This window comes from Hyperolius riggenbachi, chromosome 10 (assembly GCF_040937935.1).
Source record: "Hyperolius riggenbachi isolate aHypRig1 chromosome 10, aHypRig1.pri, whole genome shotgun sequence".
Lineage (NCBI taxonomy): Eukaryota > Metazoa > Chordata > Amphibia > Anura > Hyperoliidae > Hyperolius > Hyperolius riggenbachi.
The window spans coordinates 285,930,562-285,957,620 of NC_090655.1; the positions used below are offsets into that span (position 1 = coordinate 285,930,562).

Here is a 27,059-nt window from a genome sequence, read left to right on the forward strand (position 1 = left end):
TCTGTCATTACGTGCATTTACTGGTGAAACGCTGTGTCTTATGTGCATTTAGTGGGGAAACGCTGTCTCTCATTACATGCATTTACTGGGGAAACGCTGTCTGTCATGTGCATTTACTTCATATTTTTTTTATGCAACTACATTAGCTGGTATAATTACATTACAGTTAGCCCCACCCACGGGCACAGTATATGAGGGATATATTTATTAAAAAATATAAAGGCGTAAATATAAAAAAAAATCTTCAAAAAACTTTATGGTAGGTGTGACTAGGGTGTGTGGTTAGGGTGTGTGTTAGGCGTGTAATTAGGGGTGTGGCCTGTGTCCCGATTTCTAATTTTAAAATGTTGGGAGGTATGGTACAGGGGCACGGTCACATCTCACAGCTTCCTTTTAAACTGGACCTGAACTCTTACACAGGACAGAAGGAGATCATAGAGAAATGTACCCTGTATGTATTAGATGTCTCGGGTAGTATAAGTGTACAACTGTTTTCAATTTTCAGATGGCGTCAGTGCATGCAGTTCCACAACCAGAGGCTGCAGTTAGCCTATTCACCACAAGATGGCGAAATCTCACCTCCCAGGTGGAACGCACAGAAAGGAAGTAATGAAACCACAGAGAGGATGTGATGTAACACCAAGAGGAATTGTAGGAGTTTGAGACACTCGGCTGTAAGAGGTAATTGTATGATTATTGTTCTATATTGGGCAGAGCAGAGGTCGGGGTGGGCGTGCTTGTTATATATTGGGCAGAGCAGAGGTCGGGGTGGACATGCTTGTTATATATTGGGCAGAGCAGAGGTCGGGGTGGACATGCTTGTTATATATTGGGCAGAGCAGAGGTCGGGGTGGTCATACTTGTTATATATTGGGCAGAGCAGAGGTCGGGGTGGTCATACTTGTTATATATTGGGCAGAGCAGAGGAAGGGGTGGACATACTTGTTATATATTGGGCAGAGCAGAGGTCGGGGTGGACATACTTGTTATATATTGGGCAGAGCAGAGGAAGGGGTGGACATACTTGTTATATATTGGGCAGAGCAGAGGTCGGGGTGGACATACTTGTTATATATTGGGCAGAGCAGAGGTCGGGGTGGACATACTTGTTATATATTGGGCAGAGCAGAGGTCGGGGTGGGCGTGCTTGTTATATATTGGGCAGAGCAGAGGTCGGGGTGGACATGCTTGTTATATATTGGGCAGAGCAGTGGTCGGGGTGGGGACATACTTGTTATATATTGGGCAGAGCAGAGGTCGGGGTGGACATACTTGTTATATATTGGGCAGAGCAGAGGTCGGGGTGGACATACTTTTTATATATTGGGCAGAGCAGAGGTCGGGGTGGACATACTTTTTATATATTGGGCAGAGTAGAGGTCGGGGAGGAGATACTAGTTATATATTGGGCAGATCAAATTCAAAGGGAAAAAGGATGGCTGGCACTCAATGTGTCCTGGAAAGGCACTTGGAATAAAGTTACCGAGCCGACTATTCTCTCTACTTGGTGAGGGTATCACAATAATAACTTCAGAAGAAAGGCAAAAGGACGGCCTGACAGCCGTTTCGCAGGTCCCCCTGCTTCGTCAGAGGCCCTCTGATGAAGCAGGGGGACCTGCAAAACGCCTGTCAGGCCGTCCTTTTGTACTCTCATGTAACCTTACTGTACCTAAAAAAAATTTCACTGAAGCATTGACGACTGGTGCTGGACCTGCTTTTCTTCTGAAGTTATTATATATTGGGCAGAGCAGAGGTCGGGGTGGACATACTTGTTATATATTGGGCCTGGTCTCCTGCAGCATCATGCTTTACACATACTGCAGGGTAATGTATGATGCTGCAGTAGACCAGGCCTAATGACCACACATACTGCAGGGTAATGCATGATGCTGCAGGAGACCAGGCCTGATGACACACACATACCACACATACTGCAGGGTAATGTTCGACGCTGCAGGAGACCAGGCCTGATGACCACACATACTGCAGGGTAATGTATGACGCTGCAGGAGACCAGGCCTGATGACTACACATACTGCAGGGTAATGTTCGACGCTGCAGGAGACCAGGCCTGATGACCACACATACTGCACGGTAATGTATGATGCTGCAGAGACCAGGCCTGATGACCACACATACTGCAGGGTAATGTATGATGCTGCAGAAGACCAGGCCTGATGTCCACACACACTGCAGGGTAATGTATGACGCTGCAGGAGACCAGTCCTGATGACCACCCATACTGCAGGGTAATGTATGATGCTGCAGGAGACCAGGCCTGATGACCACATACACTGCAAGGTAATGTATGACGCTGCAGGAGACCAGGCCTGATGACCATACATACTGCAGGTTAATGCATGACGCTGCAGGAGACCAGACCTGATGACCACATATACTGCAGGGTAACGTATGATGCTGCAGGAGACCAGGCCTGATGACCACATATACTGCAGTGTAATGTATGACGCTGTAGGAGACCAGACCTGATGACAACACATACTGTAGGAGACCAGGCCTGATGACCTCACATACTGCACGGTAATGTATGACGCTGCATCAGACCAGGCCTGATGGCCACACATACTGCAGGAGACCAGGCCTGATGGCCACACATACTGCAGGAGACCAGGCCTGATGACCACACATACTGCAGGAGACCAGGCCTGATGACCACATACTGCAGGAGACCAGGCCTGATGACCACACATACTTTTACATGCTGTTAAACTCTGGATGCTTCTGAGTGTGTCTCTGCTTTTCTGAGGTGATCTTCACCAGCCTGCAGTCCAGTTTGGGTACAAGTAGATGCTGTAACACCTGACTGGCTGTATATCTGCTGAGCATTGTGTATAAGGGGGGTGCAAGGTTTGCTCACAATCACAGAGCTCAGCAAGGTTTTGCAATATTGAAAGACACGGTGGTTGGTGGTGGCAATTAAGTTCCATGTAAATGCGCTATCTTGAGCCTGTTTATTGCAGGTACACAGGACGGATATTGAACGGTGCTGCATTTACTAAACCCACCACTACATTTGAGCTGTCTTATAATTTTATTTAGTATTTATATAGCGCCGACATCTTCCGCAGCGCTGTACAGAGTATATTGTCTTGTCCCTCAGAGGTGCTCACTATCTAATCCCTACCAGAGACATATGTCTGTAGTCTATGTATGTATCATAGTCTGGGGGCAATTTAGGGGGGAGACAGGTAACTTGTTGTTTTTGGCATGTGGAAGGAAACCGGAGTGCACGGAGGAAACCCACACAGACATGGGGAACACATACAAACTCCATGCAGATAGTGCCTTGGCTGTGATTGGGGACCCAGTGATGCAAGGCGAGACAGCTAACCACTACGCCACCATGCTGCCTTATATATCGGTACTGCTGAAAACCCACAGCATGGCCACTAAATTGGATTTTTTGATTAATGTGCAGGTTTAGCGCTGCTGTCTTTATCTAAGTAACTGTAATGCTGCCACTCCCCACCCACAAAGGAGAAATCATTTATGAACATCCCTCACAGGTTCAAATTAAATATTGTTATAAATGAGTTTTCCTGTAATACTGGGGCTCCATCTGCTACCTACACTGGGGGGAGGGGGGGCTACACAACCGGAGGGGGGCACTTTGAACTCTCCACCTCTAGTGCTGGGTAACCTTTTCCCGGCCCTTACACAGCTGACTGGGGAGGTGAGGAGGATTCTGGGAGATCATGTGACATTATTGTTGGTCTTTCTATACAGAGTTTTCCTCCAGTGAAGTCTGGTGATCATGTGACCATCACAGTGCCCCCACCTCACTCTGGGAGACACAATAAGGAGAAGATTCTGGAAGTCACCAGGAAGATGATGGAGCTGCTGATAGGAGAGGTGAGCGGTGCTGGGAATTATGGGATATTATGCAGAAACAGCAAGGGGTGTGTCTGGGTGGTGACTGTATCATTGTATGTGTCAGGTTCCTGAAGGGTGTCAGGATGTTGCTGTCTGTTCCTCCATGGAGGGGTGTCAGTATATAGAAGGACACCAGGACCTCTACAAGGACACCATGATGGAGAATATGCCTCCCTTCACATCAACCGGTAAGAGGAGACTTTCATGTTTTGTAAAGAAGAGTGCAGACCAAACCCCCCCCCCCCCTCCCATCATCTAATATACACATAGAGACAATGTATTCAGTCAGTGTGTGTGTTTCCTACAGATGTATCCAGTAACAGAAACCCACCAGAGAGATGTACAGGTCCTCTTTATTCCCAGGATTGTCCACCTAGATCCCTCATCATCTGATAATCACATAGAGACAATGTATTCAGTCAGTGTGTGTGTTTCCTACAGATGTATCCAGTAACAGAAACCCACCAGAGAGATGTACAGGTCCTCTTTATTCCCAGCATTGTCCACCTAGATCCCCCATCATCTGATAATCACATAGAGACAATGTATTCAGTCAGTGTGTGTGTTTCCTACAGATGTATCCAGTAACAGAAACCCACCAGAGAGATGTACAGGTCCTCTTTATTCCCAGCATTGTCCACCTAGATCCCCCATCATCTGATAATCACATAGAGACAATGTATTCAGTCAGTGTGTGTGTTTCCTACAGATGTATCCAGTAACAGAAACCCACCAGAGAGATGTACAGGTCCTCTTTATTCCCAGGATTGTCCACCTAGATCCCTCATCATCTGATAATCACATAGAGACAATGTATTCAGTCAGTGTGTGTGTTTCCTACAGATGTATCCAGTAACAGAAACCCACCAGAGAGATGTACAGGTCCTCTTTATTCCCAGGATGGTCCACCTAGATCCCCCATCATCTGATAATCACATAGAGACAATGTATTCAGTCAGTGTGTGTCTGCTACAGATGTATCCAGTAACAGGAACCCACCAGAGAGATGTACAGGTCCTCTTTATTCCCAGGATGGTCCACCTAGATCCCCCATCATCTGATAATCACATAGAGACAATGTATTCAGTCAGTGTGTGTGTTTCCTACAGATGTATCCAGTAACAGAAACCCACCAGAGAGATGTACAGGTCCTCTTTATTCCCAGGATTGTCCACCTAGATCCCTCATCATCTGATAATCACATAGAGACAATGTATTCAGTCAGTGTGTGTGTTTCCTACAGATGTATCCAGTAACAGAAACCAACCAGAGAAATGTACAGGTCCTCTTTATTCCCAGGATTGCCCACCTAGATCCCCCATCATCTGATAATCACATAGAGACAATGGGCCTGATTCACAAAGCGGTGCTAACAGTTAGCACCGTGGTGAAAAGCCCTTTATCATGCCTAAACTCTGTTTAGGCATGATAAGTTTAGGTGTGATAAGTTTAGGTGTGATAAGTTTAGGTGTGATAAGTTTTTAGGCGTGATAAGTTTAAGCACCAACTGGGTTAGCACCGCAGTGCACAGCTGATCAAAAGTTTTGCGCTAGCAAAGTCTGGTGCACTTTGCATAGAATTTAATGGCGCTGCTTTGCGTGCGGGACTTTGCATGCGATCTAAACTTATCTAAACTTAGCATGCCTAAACTTATCATGCCTAAACTTATCATGCCTAAACTGAGTTTAGGCATGATAAAAATGGTTATCACGCCTAAAGTCTTTAACTGGGTTATCACCGCTTTGTGAATCGAGCCCCATGTATTCAGTCAGTGTGTGTGTTTCCTACAGATGTATCCAGTAACAGAAATCCACCAGAGAGATGTACAGGTCCTCTTTATTCCCAGGATTGTCCACCTAGATCCCCCATCATCTGATAATCACATAGAGACAATGTATTCAGTCAGTGTGTGTGTTTCCTACAGATGTATCCAGTAACAGAAACCCACCAGAGAGATGTACAGGTCCTCTTTATTCCCAGGATTGTCCACCTAGATCCCTCATCATCTGATAATCACATAGAGACAATGTATTCAGTCTGTGTGTGTGTTTCTTACAGATGTATACAGTAACAGAAACCCACCAGAGAGATGTACAGGTCCTCTTTATTCCCAGGATTGCCCACCTAGATCCCCCATCAGCTGATAAACACATAGAGACAATGTATTCAGTCAGTGTGTGTGTTTCCTACAGATGTATCCAGTAACAGAAATCCACCAGAGAGATGTACAGGTCCTCTTTATTCCCAGGATTGTCCACCTAGATCCCCCATCATCTGATAATCACATAGAGACAATGTATTCAGTCAGTGTGTGTTTCCTACAGATGTATCCAGTAACAGAAACCCACCAGAGAGATGTACAGGTCCTCTTTATTCCCAGGATTGTCCACCTAGATCCCCCATCATCTGATAAACATAGAGACAATGTATTCAGTCAGTGTGTGTGTTTCCTACAGATGTATCCAGTAATAGAAACCCACCAGAGAGATGTACAGGTCCTCTTTATTCCCTGCAGTGTCTACAGGAAGATCCCACCATCCCCCGGCATTATCAGGTAGGTGGGGCTGAGGGTCACCAGAGACTCCAAACCATGATACATTCTTTTCTCCTGAGTATGCTGTTATCTGTGTTTTACATTGTACATTATCTCTCACTTTGTGCACTTAGGATGGAGAACTTATACAAGGAAATGATGTGGTGAAAGAGGAAGAAGAAGAGACACATGTGAGGAGTGATCAGCAGTCTATGGAGGAGGGTGACAGGATGAGGACAAGTAAAGAGGAAGAAGAGATGTATGTGAGGAGTGATCAGCAGTGTGTGGAGGAGGGTGACATGATGAGGATAAGTAAAGAGGAAGAAGAAGAGACGTATGTGAGGAGTGATCAGCAGTCTATGGAGGAGGGTGACATGATGAGGACATGTAAAGAGGAAGAAGAGGAGACGTATGTGAGGAGTGATCAGCAGTCTATAGAGGAGGGTGACATGATGAGGACAAGTAAAGAGGAAGAAGAAGAGACGTATGTGAGGAGTGATCAGCAGTCTATAGAGGAGGGTGACATGATGAGGACAAGTAAAGAGGAAGAAGAAGAGACGTATGTGAGAAGTGATCAGCAGTCTGTGGAGGAGGGTGACCTGATGAGGACATGTAAAGAGGAAGAAGAAGAGACGTATGTGAGGAGTGATCAGCAGTCTATGGAGGAGGGTGACATGATGAGGACAAGTAAAGAGGAAGAAGAAGAGACGTATGTGAGGAGTGATCAGCAGTCTATGGAGGAGGGTGACCTGATGAGGACAAGTAAAGAGGAAGAAGAAGAGACATATGTGAGGAGTGATCAGCAGTCTAGGGAGGAGGGTGACATGATGAGGACAAGTAAAGAGGAAGAAGAGACATATGTGAGGAGTGATCAGCAGTCTAGGGAGGAGGGTGACATGATGAGGACAAGTAAAGAGGAGGACAGTGTTACAGAGGGCAGAACAGGTGAGTAATCAGCAGTGTGTATAGAATAAATGTGTATCTGTATTGCTGTGATGTCACTGCTCACAGACGGGCCATATTAGGGGTTATGCTATGTGCTCATGTTAGATTTTGCCATCTATAACTATCATTCATGACAGTATTGGGTGACCGCTTACTAACAATAGCAGTACAGACACCCTGGGGAGGGAAAGGTCTCTTTATTCTCTCACACTGGGCTGCCCTCCTTTCCTCTGACACTTTAGCAGGGGCCGCTTGCTGGTGTCAACAGCACTGATTACCTAATAGTGTTACATTTCTGCTAATTTAGTTCCAGCGCTGATGCCCTCATGTCATTGTTCAGCCACCTTAGTGTGATCCCTGGTTGCTTAGATCTATGGGGAATTGCCTGCGTCTCAGCTCTTCCTGTGTCTGACACAGCTGAGGCACACAGCCTTACACCCAGAGGCGGAGTATGGTGACATCATCTGTAGGTGAGTATGCAGCGCTGGGTTTACACACCCACAGGTATGGCTATAAAGCAATGCAGCCTCGGAAGAAGCGGCCACCAGTGTGAAATGGCTGACAGGCTTGCTTTAGTGCCCGCCCACTGCCTGACTCCTCCCATCACCTTGGTATGTCAGGCTTGCTTTACTACCCTGCACCCACTGCCTGACTCCTCCCATCACCTCAGTAGGTCAGGCTTGCTTTACTACCCTGCCCCCACTGCCTGACTCCTCCCATCACCTCGGTATGACAGGCTTGCTTTACTGCCCTGCACCCACTGCCTGACTCCTCCCATCACCTCAGTATGTCAGGCTTGCTTTACTACCCTGCCCCCACTGCCTGACTCCTCCCATCACCTCTGTATATCAGGCTTGCTTTACTACCCTGCACCCACTGCCAGACTCCTCCCCATCACCTCAGTATGTCAGGCTTGCTTTACTACCCTGCTCCCACTGCCTGACTCCTCCCATCACCTCAGTATGTCAGGCTTGCTTTACTACCCTGCCCCCACTGCCTGACTCCTCCCATCACCTCTGTATATCAGGCTTGCTTTACTACCCTGCACCCACTGCCAGACTCCTCCCCATCACCTCAGTATGTCAGGCTTGCTTTACTACCCTGCTCCCACTGCCTGACTCCTCCCATCACCTCAGTATGTCAGGCTTGCTTTACTACCCTGCTCCCACTGCCTGACTCCTCCCATAACCTCAGTATGTCAGGCTTGCTTTACTACCCTGCACCCACTGCCTGACTCCTCCCATCACCTCAGTATGTCAGGCTTGCTTTACTACCCTGCACCCACTGCCTGACTCCTCCCATCACCTCGGTATATCAGGCTTGCTTTACTACCCTGCATCCACTGCCTGACTCCTCCCATCACCTCAGTATGTCAGGCTTGCTTTACTACCCTGCACCCACTGCCTGACTCCTCCCATCACCTCAGTATGTCAGGCTTGCTTTACTGCCCTGCACCCACTGCCTGACTCCTCCCATCACCTCAGTATGTCAGGCTTGCTTTACTGCCCTGCACCCACTGCCTGACTCCTCCCATCACCTCAGCATGTCAGGCTTGCTTCAGTGCCCTGCACCCACTGCCTGACTCCTCCCATCACCTCAGCATGTCAGGCTTGCTTCAGTGCCCTGCACCCACTGCCTGACTCCTCCCATCACCTCAGTATGTCAGGCTTGCTTTACTACCCTGCACCCACTGCCTGACTCCTCCCATCACCTCAGTATGTCAGGCTTGCTTTACTGCCCTGTACTCACTGCCTGACTCCTCCCATTACCTCAGCATGTTAGGCTTGCTTTACTACCCTGCACCCACTGCCTGACTCCTCCCATCACCTCGGTATATCAGGCTTGCTTTACTACCCTGCACCCACTGCCTGACTCCTCCCATCACCTCAGTATGTCAGGCTTGCTTTACTACCCTGCACCCACTGCCTGACTCCTCCCATCACCTCAGTATGACAGGCTTTCTTTACTACCCTGCACCCACTGCCTGACTCCTCCCATCACCTCAGCATGTCAGGCTTGCTTCAGTGCCCTGCACCCACTGCCTGACTCCTCCCATCACCTCAGTATGTCAGGCTTGCTTCAGTGCCCTGCACCCACTGCCTGACTCCTCCCATCACCTCAGTATGTCAGGCTTGCTTTACTACCCTGCACCCACTGCCTGACTCCTCCCATCACCTCAGTATGTCAGGCTTGCTTTACTACCCTGCACCCACTGCCTGACTCCTCCCATCACCTCAGTATGTCAGGCTTGCTTTACTACCCTGCACCCAGTGCCTGACTCCTCCCATCACCTCAGTATGTCAGGCTTGCTTTACTACCCTGCACCCACTGCCTGACTCCTCCCATCACCTCAGTATGTCAGGCTTGCTTTACTACCCTGCACCCACTGCCTGACTCCTCCCATCACCTTAGTATGTCAGGCTTGCTTTACTACCCTGCACACAGTGCCTGACTCCTCCCATCACCTCAGTATGTCAGGCTTGCTTTACTACCCTGCACCCACTGCCTGACTCCTCCCATCACCTCAGTATGTCAGGCTTGCTTTAGTGCCCTGCACCCACTGCCTGACTCCTCCCATCACCTCAGTATGTCAGGCATGCTTTAGTGCCCTGCACTCACTGCCTGACTCCTCCCATCACCTCGGTATGTCAGGCTTGCTTTACTACCCGGCACCCACTGCCTGACTCCTCCCATCACCTCAGTATGTCAGGCTTTCTTTAGTGCCCTTCACCCACTGCCTGACTCCTCCCATCACCTTGGTATGTCAGGCTTGCTTTACTACCCTGCACCCACTGCCTGACTCCTCCCATCACCTCAGTATGTCAGGCTTGCTTTACTACCCTGCACCCACTGCCTGACTCCTCCCATCACCTTAGTATGTCAGGCTTGCTTTACTACCCTGCACCCACTGCCTGACTCCTCCCATCACCTCAGTATGTCAGGCTTGCTTTACTACCCTGCACCCACTGCCTGACTCCTCCTATCACCTCAGTATGTCAGGCTTGCTTTAGTGCCCTGCACCCACTGCCTGACTCCTCCCATCACCTCAGTATGTCAGGCTTTCTTTAGTGCCCTTCACCCACTGCCTGACTCCTCCCATCACCTCTGTATGCCAGGCTTGCTTTACTACCCTGCACTCACTGCCTGACTCCTCCCATCACCTCAGTATGACAGGCATGCTTTACTACCCTGCACTCACTGCCTGACTCCTCCCATCACCTCAGTATGACAGGCATGCTTTACTACCCTGCACCCACTGCCTGACTCCTCCCATCACCTCAGTATGTCAGGCTTGCTTTACTACCCTGCACCCACTGCCTGACTCCTCCCATCACCTCAGTATGTCAGGCTTGCTTTACTACCCTGCACCCACTGCCTGACTCCTCCCATCACCTCAGTATGTCAGGCTTGCTTTACTACCCTGCACCCACTGCCTGACTCCTCCCATCACCTCAGTATGTCATGCTTGCTTGCTTTAGTGCCCTGCTCCCACTGCCTGACTCCTCCCATCACCTTGGTATGTCAGGCTTCCTTTAGTTCCCTGCACCCACTGCCTGACTCCTCCCATCACCTTAGTAAGTCAGGCTTGCTTTAGTTCCCTGCACCCACTGCCTGACTCCTCCCATCACCTCAGTATGACAGGCTTGCTTTAGTACCCTGCACCCACTGCCTGACTCCTCCCATCACCTCAGTATGTCAGGCTTGCTTTAGTGCCCTGCACCCACTGCCTGACTCCTCCCATCACCTCGGTATGTCAGGCTTGCTTTAGTTCCCTGCACCTACTGCCTGACTCCTCCCATCACCTCAGTATGTCAGGCTTGCTTTAGTGCCCGCCCACTGCCTGACTCCTCCCATCTCCTGGGTGTATAAGGCTCTGTTCTCACTAAGCCTGCAACCAGCAAATGGACATGTCATTGGATCCTGTGCTAAGCAAATTCTGACTAGTGATATCCTGCAGTTCACATCAGTGGACAGCTCACAGCAAACATTAGCCGTTGGTATTTACCGCAAACCTTATGCTAAGTTCACGTTCGCCCCATACTTTAACATAGTGCCATATTTTGACCCTTCAACCTCTAGTCTGGTAAAAGCGTAAATGTATACATGAAAAAGACACCTGGAAAAAAGGCGCAGGGGATTGCTGCTTGTAGAATATCGCTAAAATTAGCAATATTCTACTACTGGATTTTTATAGTAAAATATCTGTAGTATTTCCTGTACTGTAATATTTACTATGGCTAAACTGAGCCCTACTCTCACACAGATCCCTCCCCTGGTGGTGCCTGCTTCACTTTTTTTCCTGCATCAAGTCAGGACAGCCAATTAAGCATTTTTACCATATGGGCCACACATGCCTGTAAAACAAACAAATCTAGCAGTCATGTTACAGTCAGACTAGAGTCAGTGTAGGTGGAGCTGTGCTGCTGATTGAGGGACAGAGAGATAGCTTGCTGACAGTGTTCTGTGTTATTCAGTGCTGTGTAGCTGTGTGCCTTCAGTTAGTGTAGGGAGAGCGTTGCTGCTGATTGAGGGACAGGGAGATAGCTTGCTGACAGTGTTCTGTGTTATTCAGTGCTGTGTAGCTGTGTGCCTTCAGTCAGTGTAGGGAGAGCTGTGCTGCTGATTGAGGGACAGAGAGATAGCTTGCTGACAGTGTTCTGTGTTATTCAGTGCTGTGTAGCTGTGTGCCTGCGGTTAGTGTAGGGAGAGCTGTGCTGCAAATTGAGGGACAGAGAGATAGCTTGCTGACAGTGTTCTGTGTTATTCAGTGCTGTGTAGCTGTGTTCCTTCAGCCAGTGCAGGGGGGGGCTGTGCTGCTGATTGGGGGACAGAGAGATAGCTTGCTGACAGTGTTCCTTTGTTATTCAGTACTGTGTAGCTGTGTGCCTGGAGTCAGTGTAGGGGGAGCTGTGCTGCTGATTGAGGGACAGAGAGCTAGCTTGCTGACAGTGTTCTGTGTTATTCAGTGCTGTGTGCCTTCAGTCAGTGTAGGGAGATCTGTGCTACAGATTGAGGGACAGAGAGATGGCTTGCTGACAGTGTTCTGTGTTATTCAGTGCTGTGTAGCTGTGTGCCTTCAGTCAGTGTAGGGAGAGCTGTGCTGCTGATTGAGGGATAGAGAGATAGCTTGCTGACAGTGTTCTGTGTTATTCAGTGCTGTGTAGCTGTGTGCCTTCAGTCAGTGTAGGGAGAGCTGTGTTGCTGATTGAGGGACAGAGATATAGCTTGCTGACAGTGTTCTGTGTTATTCAGTGCTGTGTAGCTGTGTGCCTTCAGTCAGAGTAGGGAGAGCTGTGCTGCTGATTGAGGGACAGAGAGATAGCTTGCTGACATTGTTCTGTGTTATTCAGTGCTGTGTAGCTGTGTGCCTAGAGTCAGTGTAGGGAGAGCTGTGCTGCTGATTAAGGGACAGAGAGATAGCTTGCTGACAGTGTTCTCTGTTATTCAGTGCTGTGTAGCTGTGTGCCTGGAGTCAGTGTAGGGAGAGCTGTGCTGCTGATTGGGGGACAGAGAGATAGGTTGCTGACAGTGTTCTCTGTTATTTAGTGCTGTGTAGCTGTGTGCCTTTAGTCAGTGTAGGGAGAGCTGGGCTGTAGATTGAGGGACAGAGAGATAGCTTGCTGACAGTGTTCTCTGTTGTTCAGTGCTGTGTAGCTGTGTGCCTGGAGTCAGTGTAAGGAGAGCTGTGCTGCTGATTGAGGGACAGAGAGATACCTTGCTGACAGTGTTCTGTGTTATTCAGTGCTGTGTAGCTGTGTGCCTTCAGTCAGTGTAGGGAGAGCTGTGCTGCTGACTGAGGGACAGAGAGAGAGCTTGCTGACATTGTTCTGTGTTATTCAGTGCTGTGTAGCTGTTTGCCTTCTGTCAGTGTAAGGAGAGCTGTGCTGCTGATTGAGGGACAGAGAGATAGCTTGCTGGCAGTGTTCTCTGTTATTCAGTGCCATGTAGCTGTGTGCCTTCAGTCAGTGTAGGGAGAGCTGTGCTGCTGATTGAGGGACAGAGAGATAGCTTGCTGACAGTGTTCTGTGTTATTCAGTGCTGTGTAGCTGTGTGTCTTCAGTCAGTGTAGGGAGAGCTGTGCTGCTGATTGAACGTTCTGTTGGAAACATTTGCATAAGAGTCTATGAATAGTCCGTGAACATTAATGCGCGATGTTCGTCCATCAGTAGTGTGGAGATGTATGCTGTGTCCATCGCAGTGTCAGAAATCACACGTGGCATGGATAGCCATGACAAGGACAGGAAGTCACAGCACATGTTACATCACATCCGCTGTCCTCCTGTTACTCCAGCTCACATTTACACATTGCCCAGCAAGCTCATGGGGAACCAGAACTCCCAGGAGTGTGTAAGGGGCTACAAAGGACCAAAAAGCCCTCTTACTAGAATGCTATGCAAGACAAAAACGTTGCTTCTTAAAGGAATACTATCAAAGTTTACGTTTTTTTCTGAAGCCCTTTAGGAGTTAAAATGGACTTAGTAATGGCAGATAGTGGTAATAAAAGAAAATTCAGCTTATCAGACCTTGCATATTGCTAGGACAGTGCAGTGGTCTCATAAGCTGAATAGAGGAACCCGACACCACTGCACTGTCCTAGCACTATGCTAGATCTGATAAGCTGAATAGCGGAACCCGTCACCACTGCACTGTCCTAGCACTATGCAAGGTCTGATAAGCTGAATAGAGGAACCCGACACCACTGCACTGTCCTAGCACTATGCAAGATCTGATAAGCTGAATAGAGGAACCCGTCACCACTGCACTGTCCTAGCACTCTGCAAGAACTGATAATCTGAATAGAGGAACCCATCACCACTGCACTGTCCTAGCACTATGCAAGGTCTGATAAGCTGTATAGAGGAACCCGACACCACTGCACTGTCCTAGCACTATGCAAGGTCTGATAAGCTGAATAGAGGAACCCGTCACCACTGCACTGTCCTAGCACTATGCAAGGTGTGATAAGCTGAATAGAGAAACCCCTCACCACTGCACTGTCCTAGCACTATGCAAGGTCTGATAAGCTGAATAGAGAAACCCCTCACCACTGCACTGTCCTAGCACTATGCAAGGTCTGATAAGCTGTATAGAGGAACCCGTCACCACTGCACTGTCCTAGCACTATGCAAGGTCTGATAAGCTGTATAGAGGAACCCGACACCACTGCACTGTCCCAGCACTGTGCAAGGTTTGATAAGCTGAATAGAGGAACCCGTCACCACTGCACTGTCCTAGCACTATGCAAGGTCTGATAAGCTGTATAGAGGAACCTGTCACCACTGCACTGTCCTAGCACTATGCAAGGTCTGATAAGCTGAATAGAGGAACCCATCACCACTGCACTGTCCTAGCACTATGCAAGGTCTGATAAGCTGAATAGAGGAACCCGTCACCACTGCACTGTCCTAGCACTATGCAAGGTCTGATAAGCTGAATAGAGAAACCCCTCACCACTGCACTGTCCTAGCACTATGCAAGGTCTGATAAGCTGTATAGAGGAACCTGTCACTACTGCACTGTCCTAGCACTATGCAAGGTCTGATAAGCTGTATAGAGGAACCCGACACCACTGCACTGTCCCAGCACTATGCAAGGTCTGATAAGCTGAATAGAGGAACCCGTCACCACTGCACTGCCCTAGCACTATGCAAGGTCTGATAAGCTGAATAGAGGAACCCGTCACCACTGCACTGTCCTAGCACTATGCAAGGTCTGATAAGCTGAATAGAGGAACCCGTCACCACTGCACTGCCCTAGCACTATGCAAGGTCTGATAAGCTGAATAGAGGAACCCATCACCACTGCACTGCCCTAGCACTATGCAAGGTCTGATAAGCTGAATAGAGGAACCCGTCACCACTGCACTGTCCTAGCACTATGCAAGGTCTGATAAGCTGTATAGAGGAACCCGTCACCACTGCACTGTCCTAGCACTATGCAAGGTCTGATAAGCTGAATAGAGGAACCCGACACCACTGCACTGTCCCAGCACTGTGCAAGGTTTGATGAGCTGAATAGAGGAACCTGTCACCACTGCACTGTCCTAGCACTATGCAAGGTCTGATAAGCTGAATAGAGGAACCCGTCACCACTGCACTGTCCTAGCACTATGCAAGGTCTGATAAGCTGAATAGAGAAACCCCTCACCACTGCACTGTCCTAGCACTATGCAAGGTCTGATAAGCTGTATTGAGGAACCTGTCACCACTGCACTGTCCTAGCACTATGCAAGGTCTGATAAGCTGAATAGAGGAACCCATCACCACTGCACTGTCCTAGCACTATGCAAGGTCTGATAAGCTGAATAGAGGAACCCGTCACCACTGCACTGTCCTAGCACTATGCAAGGTCTGATAAGCTGAATAGAGAAACCCCTCACCACTGCACTGTCCTAGCACTATGCAAGGTCTGATAAGCTGTATAGAGGAACCTGTCACCACTGCACTGTCCTAGCACTATGCAAGGTCTGATAAGCTGAATAGAGGAACCCCTCACCACTGCATTGTCCTAGCACTATGCAAGGTCTGACAAGCTGAATAAGGGAACCCCTCACCACTGCACTGTCCTAGCACTATGCAAGGTCTGATAAGCTGTATAGAGGAACCCGACACCACTGCACTGTCCCAGCACTGTGCAAGGTTTGATAAGCTGAATAGAGGAACCCGTCACCACTGCACTGTCCTAGCACTATGCAAGGTCTGATAAGCTGAATAGAGGAACCCATCACCACTGCACTGTCCTAGCACTATGCAAGGTCTGATAAGCTGAATAGAGAAACCCCTCACCACTGCACTGTCCTAGCACTATGCAAGGTCTGATAAGCTGTATAGAGGAACCTGTCACCACTGCACTGTCCTAGCACTATGCAAGGTCTGATAAGCTGTATAGAGGAACCCGACACCACTGCACTGTCCCAGCACTGTGCAAGGTTTGATAAGCTGAATAGAGGAACCCGTCACCACTGCACTGTCCTAGCACTATGCAAGGTCTGATAAGCTGAATAGAGGAACCCATCACCACTGCACTGCCCTAGCACTATGCAAGGTCTGATAAGCTGAATAGAGGAACTTGTCACCACTGCACTGTCCTAGCACTATGCAAGGTCTGATAAGCTGAATAGAGGAACCTAACACCACTGCACTGTCCTAGCACTATGCAAGGTCTGATAAGCTGAATAGAGGAACCCGACACCACTGCACTGTCCTAGCACTAGGCAAGGTCTGATAAGCTGTATAGAGGAACCCGACACCACTGCACTGTCCCAGCACTGTGCAAGGTTTGATAAGCTGAATAGAGGAACCCGTCAGCACTGCACTGTCCTAGCACTATGCAAGGTCTGATAAGCTGAATAGAGGAACCCATCACCACTGCACTGCCCTAGCACTATGCAAGGTCTGATAAGCTGAATAGAGGAACCTGTCAGCACTGCACTGTCCTAGCACTATGCAAGGTCTGATAAGCTGAATAGAGGAACCCGACACCACTGCACTGCCCTAGCACTATGCAAGGTCTGATAAGCTGAATAGAGGAACCCGACACCACTGCACTGCCCTAGCACTATGCAAGGTCTGATAAGCTGAATAGAGGAACCCCTCACCACTGCACTGTCCTAGCACTATGCAAGGTCTGATAAGCTGAATAGAGGAACCCATCACCACTGCACTGCCCTAGCACTATGCAAGGTCTGATAAGCTGAATAGAGGAACCCGTCAGCACTGCACTGTCCTAGCACTATGCAAGGTCTGATAAGCTGAATAGAGGAACCCGACACCACTGCACTGCCCTAGCACTATGCAAGGTCTGATAAGCTGAATAGAGGAACCCGACACCACTGCACTGCCCTAGCACTATGCAAGGTCTGATAAGCTGAATAGAGGAACCCCTCACCACTGCACTGTCCTAGCACTATGCAAGGTCTGATAAGCTGAATAGAGGAACCCATCACCACTGCACTGTCCTAGCACTATGCAAGGTCTGATAAGCTGAATAGAGGAACCCGACACCACTGCACTGTCCTAGCACTATGCAAGGTCTGATAAGCTGAATAGAGGAACCCATCACCACTGCACTGCCCTAGCACTATGCAAGGTCTGATAAGCTGAATAGAGGAACCCCTCACCACTGCACAGTCCTAGCACTATGCAAGGTCTGATAAGCTGAATAGAGGAACCCGTCACCACTGCACTGTCCTAGCACTATGCAAGGTCTGATAAGCTGAATAGAGGAACCCATCACCACTGCACTGCCCTAGCACTATGCAAGGTCTGATAAGCTGAATAGAGGAACCCATCACCACTGCACTGTCCTAGCACTATGCAAGGTCTGATAAGCTGAATAGAGGAACCCATCACCACTGCACTGCCCTAGCACTATGCAAGGTCTGATAAGCTTAATAGATGAACCCGACACCACTGCACTGCCCTAGCACTATGCAAGATCTGATAAGCTGAATAGAGGAACCCATCACCACTGCACTGCCCTAGCACTATGCAAGATCTGATAAGCTGAATAGAGGAACCTGTCACCACTGCACTGTCCTGGCACTATGCAGGATCTGATAAGCTGAATAGAGGAACCTATCACCACTGCACTGTCCTAGCACTATGCAGGATCTGATAAGCTGAATAGAGGAACCAGACACCAACTTCACTATCCTAGCACTCTGAAGGATCTGATAAGCTGATGGATGTCTTTTTTCCTTCTACCATTATCTGCCATTACTAAGTCTCTTGTAACTCCTGAAGGGCGTCTGGAAAAAACTTAAACTTTGATAGTGTTCATTTAACACAGAAAGTATTTGTGCTTATTCAGGTTGGAGAGAGCATTTGAAATGTCCCACAATGCACCACTGCTGAATATGCTAATCATCCTTATGTTGACCCTGAAAGCTGAACACACCCCCAGAACCGCTGGAATGCAATGATGTGTCAGGTTGTTTTAGCTTTCAGGGACAGCAAAGGGATGATTTGCATATTCTGCAGTGATGCATTGTGGGAGACCTCATTTGCTCACTCCAACCTGAATAATCACAAATACCTTCTGTTTTGGGAAGGCAAAATTATGTTCCAGCTCAAATGTGACCGAGCCTGAGAGCTTCTCATGGCAGAACCTGTGTGATGTGATGACTTACAGGGGGTAGAATGCCTGCTATTCACACAGGAGGTACTGAAGGGGACACACAGGAGAGGCAGAGGAGGCACTGGAGGGGACACACAGGAGAGGCAGAGGAGGCAGTGATGGGGACACACAAGAGAGGCAGAGGAGGTACTGAAGGGGACACACAGGAGAGGCAGTGAAGGGGACACACAGGAGAGGCAGTGAAGGGGACACACAGGAGAGGCTGAGGAGGCAGTGAAGGGGACACACAGGAGAGGCAGAGGAGACAGTGAAGGGGACACACAGGAGAGGCAGAGGAAGAAGTGAAGGGGACACGCAGAGGAGGCACTGAAAGGGGACACAGGAGAAGCAGAGGAGGCACTGGAGGGGACACACAGGAGAGGCAGAGGAGGCAGTGAAGGGGACACACAGGAGAGGCAGAGGAGGCAGTGAAGGGGACACACAGGAGAGGCAGAGGAGGCACTGAAAGGGGACACAGGAGAATCAGAAGAGGCACTGGAGGGGACACACAGGAGAGGCAGAGGAGGCAGTGAAGGGGACACACAGGAGAGGCAGGGGAGGCAGTGAAGGGGACACACAGGAGAGGCAGGGGAGGCAGTGAAGGGGACACACAGGGGAGGCAGGGGAGGCAGTGAAGGGGACACACAGGAGAGACACAGGAGGCACTTAAGGGGACACACAGGAGAGGCAGAGGAGGCAGTGAAGGGGACACACAGGAGAGGCAGAGAAGGCAGTGAAGGGGCAACACAGGAGAGGCAGAGGAGGCACTGTAGTGGACACACAGGAGAGGCAGAGGAGGCACTGAAGGGGACACACAGGAGAGGCAGAGGAGGCAGTGAAGGGGACACACAGGAGAGGCAGAGGAGGCGCTGGAGGGGACACACAGGAGAGGCAGAGGAGGCAGTGAAGGGGACACACAGGAGAGGCAGAGGAGGCAGTGAAGGGGACACACAGGAGAGGCAGGGGAGGCAGTGAAGGGGACACACAGGAGAGGCAGAGAAGGCAGTGAAGGGGACACACAGGAGAGGCAGAGGAGGCACTGGAGTGGACACACAGGAGAGGCAGAGGAGGCAGTGAAGGGGACACACAGGAGAGGCAGAGGAGGCAGTGAAGGGGACACACAGGAGAGGCAGAGGAGGCAGTGAAGGGGACACACAGGAGAGGCAGAGGAGGCAGTGAAGGGGACACAGGAGAGGCAGAGGAGGCAGTGAAGGGGACACACCGGAGAGGCAGAGGAGGCACTGGAGGGGATACACAGGAGAGGCAGAGGAGGCAGTGAAGGGGACACACAGGAGAGGCAGAGGAGGCACTGAAAGGGGACACAGGAGAAGCAGAGGAGGCACTGGAGGGGACACACAGGAGAGGCAGAGGAGGCAGTGAAGGGGACACACAGGAGAGGCAGAGGAGGCACTGAAGGGGACACACAGGAGAGGAGGCAGTGAAGGGGACACACAGGAGAAGCAGAGGAGGCAGTGAAGGGGGCACACAGGAGAGGCAGAGGTGGCGCTGGAGGGGACACACAGGAGAGGCAGAGGAGGCAGTGAAGGGGACACACAGGAGAGGCAGAGGAGGCACTGATGGGGACACACAGGAGAGGCAGAGGAGGCAGTGAAGGGGGCACACAGGAGAGGCAGAGGAGGCGCTGGAGGGGGCACACAGGAGACGCAGTGAAGGGGACACACAGGAGAGGCAGAGGAGGCAGTGAGGGGGACACACAGGAGAGGCAGAGGAGGCAGTGAGGGGGACACACAGGAGAGGCAGAGGAGGCAGTGAAGGGGACACACAGGAGAGGCAGAGGAGGCACTGAAGGGGACACACAGGAGAGGCACAGGAGGCACTGAAGGGGACACACGGGAGAGGCAGAGGAGGCAGTGAAGGGGGCACACAGGAGAGGCAGAGGTGGCGCTGGAGGGGACACACAGGAGAGGCAGAGGAGGCAGTGAAGGGGACACACAGGAGAGGCAGAGGAGGCACTGATGGGGACACACAGGAGAGGCAGAGGAGGCAGTGAGGGGGACACACAGGAGAGGCAGAGGAGGCACTGAAGGGGACACACAGGAGAGGCAGAGGAGGCAGTGAAGGGGACACACAGGAGAGGCAGAGGAGGCACTGGAGGGGACACACAGGAGAGGCAGAGGAGGCAGTGAAGGGGACACACAGGAGAGGCAGAGGAGGCAGTGAAGGGGACACACAGGAGAGGCAGAAGAGGCGCTGGAAGAGGAACTACATGGACATCACTAATGAATTAATAAAATAAAAATTGGGTCATGTCCGGTTTGTTAAAAAGCTGGAGGGGTTTCCCAAGTTTTACAGAGGGGCACAGTGATTTCTAGCCACACCCAATCCCCGCCTCCTCTGATCTCCTGTCCAATAGGAGCTGCAGGGTTCAGCTGCTTGGTTTCTTATTAGGCAGAAGGATGGGAGGAGGAATGCGGCTATACTGTATGTATAGGAGTATATATGTATATACAGTACAGGATCTTCTCAAAAAATTAGCATATTGTGATAAAGTTCATTATTTTCTGTAATGTACTGATAAACATTATGGTGGCCATACATGGTACAATTTTTTCATCCAATCTTACCATTTCTATGTAATATAAGGTAACTGCCTAAATTATCCTTTCAATATATTCACTTAATTTACCCTTGTACTACATAGAAATGGTAAGATTGGATGAAAAAAATTGTACCATGTATGGCCACCATAAGACTTTCATATATTTTAGATTCAAATACACACAACTAAAGTAGTTCAAGCCTTTTATTGTTTTCATATTGATGATTTTGGCATACAGCTCATGAAAACCCAAATTTCTTATCTCAAAAAATTAGCATATTTCATCCGACCAATAAAAGAAAAGTGTTTTTAAAACAAAAAAAAGTCAACCTTCAAATAATTATGTTCAGTTATGCACTCAATACTTGGTCGGGAATCCTTTTGCAGAAATGACTGCTTCAGTGCGGCGTGGCATGGAGGCAATCAGCCTGTGGCACTGCTCAGGTGTTATGGAGGCCCAGGATGCTTCCATAGCGGCCTTAAGCTCATCCAGAGTGTTGGGTCTTGCATCTCTCAACTTTCTCTTCACAATATCCCACAGATTCTCTATGGGGTTTAGGTCAGGAAAGTTGGCAGGCCAATGGAACACAGTAATACCATGGTCAGTAAACCATTTACCAGTGGTTTTGGCACTGTGAGCAGGTGCCAGATCATGCTGAAAAATTAAATCTTCATCTCCATAAAGCTTTTCAGCAGCTGGAAGCATGAAGTGCTCCAAAATCTCCTGATAGCTAGCTGCATTGACCCTGCCCTTGATAAAACACAGTGGACCAACACCAGCAGCTGACATGGCACCTCAGACCATCACTGACTGTGGGTACTTGACGCTGGACTTCAGGCATTTTGGCATTTCCCTCTCCCCAGTCTTCCTCCAGACTCTGGCACCTTGATTTCCGAATGACATGTAAAAGTTGCTTTCATCCGAAAAAAGTACTTTGGACCACTGAGCAACAGTCCAGTGCTGCTTCTCTGTAGCCCAGGTCAGGCGCTTCTGCCGCTGTTTCTGGTTCAAAAGTGGGTTCATGCCTCCATCTGCTGAAAAGCTTTATGGAGATGAAGATTTCATTTTTCAGCACGACCTGGCACCTGCTCACAGTGCCAAAACCACTGGTAAATGGTTTACTGACCATGGTATTACTGTGCTCAATTGGCCTGCCAACTCTCCTGACCTGAACCCCATAGAGAATCTGTGGGATATTGTGAAGAGAAAGTTGAGAGACGCAAGACCCAACACTCTGGATGAGCTTCAGGCCGCTATCGAAGCATCCTGGGCCTCCATAACACCTGAGCAGTGCCACAGGCTGATTGCCTCCATGCCACGCCGCATTGCAGCAGTCATTTCTGCAAAAGGATTCCCGACCAAGTATTGAGTGCATTACTGAACATAATTATTTGAAGGTTGACTTTTTTTGTTTTAAAAACACTTTTTCTTTTATTGGTCGGTTAAAATATGCTAATTTTTTGAGCTAGGAATTTGGGGTTTTCATGAGCTGTATGCCAAAATCATCAATATTAAAACAATAAAAGGCTTGAACTATTTCAGTTGTGTGTATTTGAATCTAAAATATATGAAAGTCTAATGTTTATCAGTACATTACAGAAAATAATGAACTTTTTCACAATATGCTAATTTTTTGAGAAGATCCTGTATATCCAGCTACAGCAGTATTAGTGGTTTAGGATCTCCATGACATAAAGGGATAATTCCTCCACCTCGCAGCTCCTATAATTAATGTTGTGTAAGGTCACAATATCTTTATTTGCACAATTGGGGACCAGAGAGAGATAAAGGGACATTACCAGGGGCATATGAGTGACACGAGGATACAATGGTAATAAGAATGTGTAAGTGACACCACATTGCTCTACAAACATAACACAGATGTCTTGCTATAAGTACATAGAGGTCTGTTGTCACAGGAGTAACACATTGCTTCCATTGTCTCATCAAGCTCTACAATTTACTGCTTTCCATGTATGGCCAATGCTTTATCTGTAGAAGTCAAAGAGATGTAGGTAACTCTGTAGTTGTATGCAAATATAATGCAAATTGTATGCAGCTAATCACATTTCTCAGGCAATGTATTTTCATTGTTCAAATTTCATGATACAGAAAATGTGCACGCAAAGTTATTGTCCTGTGATTGGCCGCCTGTAATGAGCACAACCTTCTGCAGTTCTCTGTCAGGCTGATAACTAGCGATGGTCAGTGACTTACCCATAACTCTGAGATGGTGCAAATTACATTATAATTATATGCAGAGTTATGCAGATACTGCATCTGGCCCATTTCCAATCTGCATCATCTTTGCACCAACTTGGAATTATCAGCAGCTCACTGACCCTCCCTAATGATAATTGCTCCTCCTCTGAATTCTCTAACAGGAAGTGATGATGTTTCTCTATTTGCAGCGCAGAGTCCCGGCATCAGGAACCTCTCAGAGACTCGTCTCTCTGTATCCACAGACTGTACAACGGATGATGATGTTACTGGACAAGATTCTCCTGCAGATATCCTGGTGACCCCAAATATTCCCCCAGATTCCCCTCACCTGTCTAACCCTGAGGGGCCTCATACCCAGCAGAGCTCTCCCCCTACTGGAGGGTCTTATTCCTGTTCCACGTGTGGGAAATGTTTTGTGCGGAAATCACAGCTTCTCATACATGAGAGATATCACACTGGTGAGAAGCCTTATTCATGTGCTGAGTGTGGGAAACGTTTTGTACAGAACTCCGACCTTGTCAGACATGAGAGATCTCACACTGGTGAGAAGCCATTTTCATGTGCTGAATGTGGGAAATGTTTTGGACAGAAATCAGAACTTGTCAGTCATGAGAGATCTCACACTGGTGAGAAGCCCTATTCATGTGCTGAGTGTGGGAAATATTTTGGACGGAAATCACACCTTGTCAGTCATGAGAGAATTCACACTGGTGAGAAGCCCTATTCATGTGCTAAGTGTGGGAAATGTTTTGTATGGAAATCATATCTTGTCAGACATGAGAGATCTCACACTGGTGAGAAGCCCTATTCTTGTGCTGAATGTGGGAAATGCTTTGGACGGAACTCCGACCTTGTCAGACATGAGAGATCTCACACTGGTGAGAAGCCGTACTCATGTGCTGAATGTGGGAAATGTTTTGGACGTAAAGGAATCCTTGTCAAACATGAGAGATCTCACACTGGTGAGAAGTCCTATTCATGTGCAGAGTGTGGGAAATGTTTTGGACGTAAAGATAGCCTTGTCAAACATGAGAGATTTCACAATGGCGAGAAGCTGTTTTCATGTTCTGAGTGTGGGAAATGTTTTGGACAGAAATCAGACCTTATCAAGCATGAGAGAATTCACACTGGTGAGAAGCCCTATTCATGTGCTGGGTGTGGGAAATGTTTTGGACAGAAATCAGACCTTGTCAAGCATGAGAGAATTCACACTGGTGAGAAGCCCTATTCATGTGCTGAGTGTGGGAAATGTTTTGGAGATAAAAGAAGCCTTGTCACACATGAGAGATGTCACACTGGTGAGAAGCCCTATTCATGTGCCGAGTGTGGGAAATGTTGTGGACAGAAATCAGACCTTGTCAAGCATGAGAGAACTCACACTGGTGAGAAGCCCTTTTCATGTGCTGAGTGTGGGAAATGTTTTGGACAGAAATCACAACTTGTCAGTCACGAGAGCGCTCACACAGGTGAGAAGCCCTATTCATGTGCTAAGTGTGGGAAATGTTTTGTATGGAAATCATATCTTGTTATACATGAGAGATCTCACACTGGTGAGAAGCCCTATTCATGTGCTGAGTGTGGGAAATGTTTTGTATGGAAATCATATCTTGTCACACATAAGAGATCTCACACTGGTGAGAAGCCCTATTCTTGTGCTTTGTGTGGGAAAAGTTTTGGGCGGAATGGACAACTTTTATCACATGAGAGATCTCACACTGGTGAGAAGCCCTATTCATGTGCTGAGTGTGGGAAATGTTTTGGAGAGAAAGGAAACCTTGTCAAACATGTGAGATCTCACACTGGTGAGAAGCCCTATTCATGTGCTGAGTGTGGGAAATGTTTTGGAGAGAAACGAAGCCTTATGAGACATGAGATGTCACACTGGTGAGAAGCCCTATACTGAGCGCAGGAAATGTTTTGGCCTAAGTGTTCTTTTCCAATGTTTGTTTTACTTCTTGCAAATCGCATATGGCAGCATATTTACACTGAATCCGAGGACTCCTGCTGCTCTTTAACTGTCTATATTTAACTCCTTCAGATCCTCCAGCAGTTGCAGGCGTTTGTAAGCGTTGGTCCCTAGCATACGTCAGGCATTTTCCTGGTTGTGGCGTTGGCTGGTTATACGCTCTGCTACCATATATTGTGCGTTTGTTGAGAGTTTACTCAGCGTTTAACGGATGTTTTGACAGAAAGCCAAAGGAACCAGGAAGTGCCGCTTAAATAACAGGAAGTGACGCTTATATTACAGGAAGTGCCGCTTATATTTCAGGAAGTGATGTTTTACAGGAAGTAGAAACCAGGTACAAAATAAAAAATGGGGGATGTGTAGAGGTTAATTTTAGAAAAAAGGGTGTTACATATAAATTTGGGGCTCTAGTGTTTGGCAATATTTTATTTGTGAATATTGCAATCTAAGGCTGAATGATTTTCGAGTTTTAAACTGAAAATCGTGATCAGGGGTAGGAAGATCTTCAGATCATCAAAGCTGCAGTTTTGTGGTGGTTTTCCCTGCTGGAGAGGAGGCCAATGAGGGGTTAATGATTCGCACCCCGCCCCCTCCCTCTCAGGGAGACTGCCAGGCTGGTGAATGGGGCACAGACACAGGAAGGATGGCTTGTCCCGCCCCTGTCCCCGGGGAAACCTCACTGGAAGTTGTTGGTGAAGACAGAGGAGCCAGAGATCGCTCCCCGGGGAGCCATTCACACATTGACACTTCATTCTGTTCTCTACCTGGTGGAGGGACGCAGGGCTGTGGAGTCGGAGTCGGGGCAATTTTGGGTGCCTGGAGTCGGAGTCGGGAAAAAATGCACCGACTCCAACTCCTAATGAATTTAAAATGTAATTAAAATAGAAAATATGATAAAATGTTTTCTCAGATAATAGTCATCATAAATAATTTATACATACAGTAATAGCTGTGCTTAGTCCACAAAAACGAAATAAACCAATCAAAATTAATTACTTGTGCTGCTTCAATAAAGCAGTCCCCGCATTTTTTAAGGCAAATATACATATCTGATTGTGACTGTATATATGATGTGTACACAGGAATGTCTTATATATACTAAATAACATCTATGCTGTAAGAATAAAGCCTGATGTGTAGCTGTGTCACTAATAGAGATGGTCAATGAGATGGAAATAATTCTGCGTTGATGCTGATTTATGCAAATGTATGCACTCCCTTTGCTGATGAAATCAAATAATTTGATATGTTGTTAAAATTTGGTTTGGTGACTACGAATTAAATGGTACCTGAAAAGGATGAAAAGAAAATTCAGCAAGTCAGCGCAGTCCGGCCGCATGCCGCTCTCACAGCCAGGAGCGTTCTGCGCCTGCGCAATAGTGCTGCGCAGGTGTAGTACGCTCTCTGTGGCGGAGTGTGTGCATGCGCACAGGGATGCTCAACTTCGGATTCGGGAGATACCCGGATAGTTGCTATCCGGATATCTCCCAGTACACCTGTGCAGGGTGGGAGGGGTCAAGCTTACCTGTCTGACGTCGTCTTCGGTCCGTCCCTCGGCGCCTCCCACGATGCGTTCCACGCAGCGGTCCTGTGACTACAAACACTTCCTCCTTCCGGGTTGAAGGAGGAAGTGTTTGTAGTCATGTGACGCGCGTGGAACGCATCGTGGGAGGCGCCGAGGGACGGACGAAGAAGACATCAGACAGGTAAGATTGACCCCTCCCACCCCGCACAGGTTTACTGGGAGAGATCCGGATAGCATCTATCCGGGTATCTCCCGAATCCGAAGTTGAGCATCCCTGCATGCGCACTTTGCCAG

At 48.5% G+C, this 27,059-nt stretch overlaps 1 protein-coding gene across 1 annotated transcript; it reads left to right on the plus strand.

Moving 5' to 3' along the window:
* Positions 1–622: 622 nt before the first annotated feature.
* LOC137535549 (zinc finger protein 271-like) lies at positions 623–26,301 on the plus strand. The gene is made up of 6 exons (XM_068257379.1): positions 623–681; positions 3,748–3,873; positions 3,959–4,082; positions 6,351–6,448; positions 6,562–7,372; positions 23,463–26,301. Exons 2-6 carry the CDS (start codon positions 3,850–3,852, stop codon positions 25,160–25,162), a joined length of 2,757 nt encoding a protein of 918 aa, XP_068113480.1. The 5' UTR covers positions 623–681; positions 3,748–3,849; the 3' UTR covers positions 25,163–26,301.
* Positions 26,302–27,059: the final 758 nt, after the last annotated feature.

Bases quoted from the DNA above. Each gene is read 5' to 3' on its own strand.
- LOC137535549 (XM_068257379.1), top strand. From the start codon at position 3,850: ATGATGGAGCTGCTGATAGGAGAG. The intron at 3,874-3,958 runs GTGAGCGGTGCT...TGTATGTGTCAG, and splicing joins TGGAGCTGCTGATAGGAGAG to GTTCCTGAAGGGTGTCAGGA. The intron at 6,449-6,561 runs GTAGGTGGGGCT...TTGTGCACTTAG, and splicing joins CCATCCCCCGGCATTATCAG to GATGGAGAACTTATACAAGG.